This window comes from Lolium rigidum, chromosome 5 (assembly GCF_022539505.1).
Source record: "Lolium rigidum isolate FL_2022 chromosome 5, APGP_CSIRO_Lrig_0.1, whole genome shotgun sequence".
Taxonomy (NCBI): domain Eukaryota; kingdom Viridiplantae; phylum Streptophyta; class Magnoliopsida; order Poales; family Poaceae; genus Lolium; species Lolium rigidum.
In genome coordinates, this window is record NC_061512.1 from 128,334,101 (window position 1) to 128,339,261 (window position 5,161).

Genomic DNA, 5,161 nt, shown 5'->3' on the forward strand with positions numbered 1-5,161 from the left:
AAACTTAAAGCTCTGTTTTGGTTGTTCTTATGCTTAGGTTCAGTTTATTACAGAAATAAAAAAAATCTAAACATTGCTGATATTTTTTTGTTTCTCTTTAGGTGTTTGGTTGATGGTTAAGATTTTTAGCGCTCTACTCATGTCTTTTTTTTTTCTCGAACACACGCCAAGACTTGTGTCTTTGTATAAGCAAAAAAACAAGAGAAGAACCAGTTTCAACCAGTTTCAGTCAACCAGTTTCAGTCTTTTGCATAACCTTCCTTCCACAGAATTATTTGTTACTTTCAGAATCTGGCGTTCGGGCTATTGCATTTCTGCTGCCTGAACTGGTACAAGTTACTTCTTATTGCAATAGTATACATGCAGTGCTCTCCACAATTCATTTACACATAAACTGTACATAGTTTACTTAAGGATAAGGTTAAGCCCGAATAAGAGAATGGAAATTTTGGCTCTTGCTGCATTTCGCTAAATTTCCATCTTTACCAGACTGTTTGACTTCTGTATCATTCAAGAGCTCGCCACTTGAGATTCAGGTCCATAAGGATAACTGAAATAGGGTGCTCTTGTATCTCGCATTGTGCAGTCTTCCTTCTCCATTCCATTGTCTTATCAGGGTTATCAGATCTCTTCTCATGTCTCACATTGTGCTTCCTTTTCCAATCCCACGGCTTTTCAGGGTTATCAGATGCCCAAAGCCCTTGGCGTGCATGCCGTGCTTTCATCTCCCACTTCACAATCAAAGCATAAACCAGTAATATCCATATCACAAACACACTTATATATGTTGAATTTGGTAACTGTAGCAGTTGTATCTTCCAAATTAATGTTACAAGCAATAGATCCTATGATGTAGCATGTGTACCACTGTCTTTTGATGGTGGGATATATCTGGTGACTAGCACAAACCGTCATCGAAACCTCTTTGCATAAGTGCTAAATCAACACAAAATGCATCTCCTAAAAAAGTTGAGAGTATTTAACTACGTTTTAACATTCAGGTTTGAACTTATACATTACACTGCCAAAAGTGAGACATTATGCGAGAAACTGTAGTTCCATTCTATATAATTTTACTTGGTAGGCTTTGCTGCTAGCTTAAAATGATTTTAGAACTTCAAATAACATGATGATGTACTAAATTTAGAAATACTTAAGCATTTTCATAATTTATATTGTTGATTTTGAACTGATACCTAGGTGACTTTCATGGATGCACTTAATTGATGGTTTACTCTAGCTGGTCTGGTAGATATGGCCCCTTTGGTATTAGCCATTAAATTGCAAGCATGCCAAGCTCAAGTTTATACAAAAGCTGTCTTTGATAATACAGTTTGCACTACACAAAAAGACATTTAGGTTCACTATAGTTTCTCACCTCTGCAAATTCTGGGCGTCTGTCGTAAATCTTGCAATACCATGCATGTCCCTCCTTCAGCATATGTTCCTGGGAGATGAGAATGCAGTCATTATTATCAGAAAGTAAATCAGAAACCAAATAAGATGCCTAAATTCTATTCACCTGGATGAACACACCACCACAATAGATATCACCAACATAGCGATTATACTGGTCCTGCCCATATACGTGAACCATGACACTTTTGCCAGCAATAAGCTTCACTAGCGCATCCTGGGATTCCTTCCCATACTGCATTTCCTTCTCTGGAGCATCAATGCCCCTGCTTATTAAATGAGCCTCATAAATTTTAAATTTTGCAACATATATTTGATATCTGTTAAGGTGTAACTTATACCTCAATCTGAAACGGTATTGCCTTGCAAGGATCTCATCTTTTGAAGTATATATTATCCTGCTCATAGATGATCTCAGTATATGGTATACTCTTATAATTCAAAATAGAACTATCACGAATTTTTAAAGTTTATGATTTAACTTCAACTACTCGAGAAAAAGAAGACACAACATGAAAAAAAGTTCCTTGGCCCCATATTTGGTGATAATAGCTGTTCTGTAACCTATGCCATTCTTGATTTGGAGTTGTGCGGAAATATGTCAGATGACTAAATCCATGATATAATGATGCCCTTGATACAAATGATACTGGTGTATGAATTTTGCGCATGCATGATTTTTGGAGAGAATGGGTGATTATTGTCAATTATTGATAAAGTAACATGTATTTTCAGGAAAATAATTTTCATTACAACCTGTTTTATTTTTAGTTCAAACCTATACACATGGGAAGATAAACAAATTTTGCAAACACCATTTTTAATATTACTTGATTCGGTTTTCTTCTAGGTGAAGTCTCTTTCTCCTTTTTTAAATAAGAGGTGAAAAAAATTAACCAAATATATTCGTTAATCTAAAGGGGGGAGGCAGGAAGGGTTAAGTAGTATTTATACCTATATCCGGCTTTGTTAAGTTTAGTTTGAAGCACATTTTTCTTTTGGCTTTTCCTGAGCTTGGGTGTTCGCGCCATTGCAATGACAGCTTCGCGCACTTCTTGTGGCACATTTGTTGATTCACCTGGATCTGCTGTGTCTACATAAGCAGTAAAGCCATCACCATCTCCAATGCACTTTGCATGTACCTGATAAAAGTAGTGGTTTGTGAAAATTATCATTTGTCAGTTCTGATTTCTGAATGTAAATAATCATCGAGATTTGTGATGCTGTCTATAAATATTTTGCTCAAAATGATTAGTCATATGAGACGTGTCTGACCGGCAAAGTGTTCAGCACGAACTGCACACCATGCGGTAGTGATGCCGGATGGTTCTTTGTGACTACAGATGGTGTCGGAATCACGAAGCCGTAGAAGGAAAGAACACCCTGAAGTTAAAACATTGTTTCCATGCAGTTAGTTGAACAATTCCAAAAATAAGGAAACAATGCAACTGTCATCTATTGTTGGTTTTGTTTGCGGAACATTTTTAGCAGTACGACAAGGCTGAGTGCTTTTTGGAGGATGAAAGGCTGAAATCTTTTACATAGCATTTTGAATAAATCTGCAGCCTTGTACTAGATGTACTATATGTGATGCATCTCCAATGATCAAATGTTCACTGTGTCTTTGAATGCCTCTTGTAGGGCTACTAACTAGAATCTGAAAAAAAAGGAAGAAACAAGAATTCCTTTGCAGAATTGAAAGTAGTAGCTATTTGTATGTTCTGAAAACATGATACCTCCAGATTAGCTCTGTGGATCTTGCCCAGAGCTGTAGCAACTAGTATGGCAGCCTCTGCCGATGTCTTCGGAGGGGGTTCTATTCTTACATAAGCCTCCGAGATCTTCCTATACCTGGTTCTTGTTCAAAGTACAGGTTAAATCTGACCCCTTAATTGTGTGTGGTGCTCTAAAAGTTTAGTTTGTAAAACGAAAATTCAGTAGCTGGATCATATTGTACAAATTTGAGAAAACTAACAGGTGTTCTGGATATCCCATACCATTTAGCTTGTGCTTTCTTGGATGATGTAACATGCCTTCCGAGCCCTTCAGGAACCTAACGGTATCATAAAAAAAAACGCTTGACACTGCATCATAGTAAAGCTAGAGCCAGAAGCAGAACTTGGAAATGGAAGATCAATATTTGCCTTAGATCACTACATGATTTGTTTGTAACGTTTTGTGTCTACATGGTTGAAGGATACGACCAAAGAGTTTATTACCTATTATGGGTGGCTGCATAATAGTAGCCCTAAGCAGTGTGTCCATTACGTGATTAGATATAAGTAAAATTTAATATAGTCAGATACTTTATACTATTAATATACTTGATTTTGAGACATTATTACTAGTGTTGCAGTTAACTGTTTTTTTAGACATTGCAGTATGATGCCATAGCAAACCTTGTACTGTACTCGGAGGAATCGCCGAAGTAAATAAGCATTTCATACAGTAAATCTACACACACTTTTCTTCACGGTGACTAGGAAGACACACACGAGCTTGAGCGATGCATGTGCATGTTACCATTTTATTGAGCACGAAGTTGAGGAGGTCGTGCTCGAACCGGAGGAGGCCCGTGGTGGTCGGAGCCGGGGTGGTGACGGCGTCTGTAACCGGGGGAGGCTGTAGCCGTTTGTGCTTTTGGTGCCGGAGGACCACGCAGCTCGTGGTTGAAAAGGCGACGGTGTCGCCATGGGATACAGTAGTAGTAGTAGGAGGAGGAGGATGCAGCCGCTGTGTGGGCCTTGGAGCTGGAACCGGAGCAGGCTGGGACGGGACGAGTCTGCTGCCGCTCGTTGAAGCTGAGGAGGAGGCGGCGCAGCGGGGAACCAGAGGAGGAGCCTGCAGCTGGCGTTGGGGCCTGAAGGGCGGAGGCGCCGCCGCCGGAGGTGTCTGGGGCCGGAGAATCAGGATGCTCCGGGTGGTCGAAGCTAAGGAGGCGACAGAGACGCCCTGGGGCGCGACATGCAGGAGCGGCCTTCGGGGCCTGGGGGGCGGGGACGGAGAGGACTGTAACCCACTAGTAGAAAATCTCTCATCAGTACCGGTTCCAGAGGGGCTTTAGTACCGGTTGAGCAACCGGTATTAATTATCCGGCACTAAAGCCCCCCACCCTTTCGTACCGGTTGCTTACGAACCGGTATAAAAGGGGCCTCCACGTGGGCCACCAGGAGAGCTCAGGGCTAAGGATCTTTGGTACCGGTTGGTAATACGAACCGGTACCAAAGGTTCCCCCCGCGGCAGGGAATTTGCCCAAATCTCTGCCGCGGCAGAGAATTGGTTTTTTAGGGTTTTTGGAGGGGGGTTTAGGGATATCGGTTTGTTTCATATCGCGTCGATGCACCAGAAACGCGTTTGGGTTTAGGTAGTACATGAAGATCAAGATGATGCATAGCAAGTTGGTGCATATAATATAACACACATGTTATTGCATAAGATCGCAAATTAAGTAGCACTATGCATGAAGATCGATCTTCATGCATAGTGGTACTCTCCGAGCGTACTCTATATATGTCTATTACATGTAGCATAGTGGTACTCTTCGAGTCAACTATATATGTAACATGTACATCTTCATTCATAGTGGAACTCTGCGAGTGGTGGTATGACGTCCCGAAGGAAAAATCCCGCCAATTCCTCGCCTATTGCTATGAAGCGGTCATCGATTGAGAGCTTGTTCCGCTTTCTTGCCAACTATAAAAGAATAAGATACAAATGAATACATGAAACAACTATTACTGAAACT

General features: G+C 40.8%; 1 protein-coding gene across 1 annotated transcript; it reads right to left on the reverse strand.

Annotated features, from left to right (window-relative positions):
• Positions 1-332: 332 nt before the first annotated feature.
• On the reverse strand, positions 333-4,069 carry LOC124657998 (probable staphylococcal-like nuclease CAN2). The gene is made up of 9 exons (XM_047196451.1): positions 3,940-4,069; positions 3,414-3,469; positions 3,153-3,267; positions 2,692-2,799; positions 2,371-2,558; positions 1,758-1,814; positions 1,523-1,682; positions 1,379-1,447; positions 333-731 (listed from the first exon to the last, which is right to left on the reverse strand). The coding sequence occupies exons 1-9, from the start codon at positions 3,940-3,942 to the stop codon at positions 507-509; spliced, it is 981 nt and encodes a 326-aa protein (XP_047052407.1). The 5' UTR covers positions 3,943-4,069; the 3' UTR covers positions 333-506.
• Positions 4,070-5,161: the final 1,092 nt, after the last annotated feature.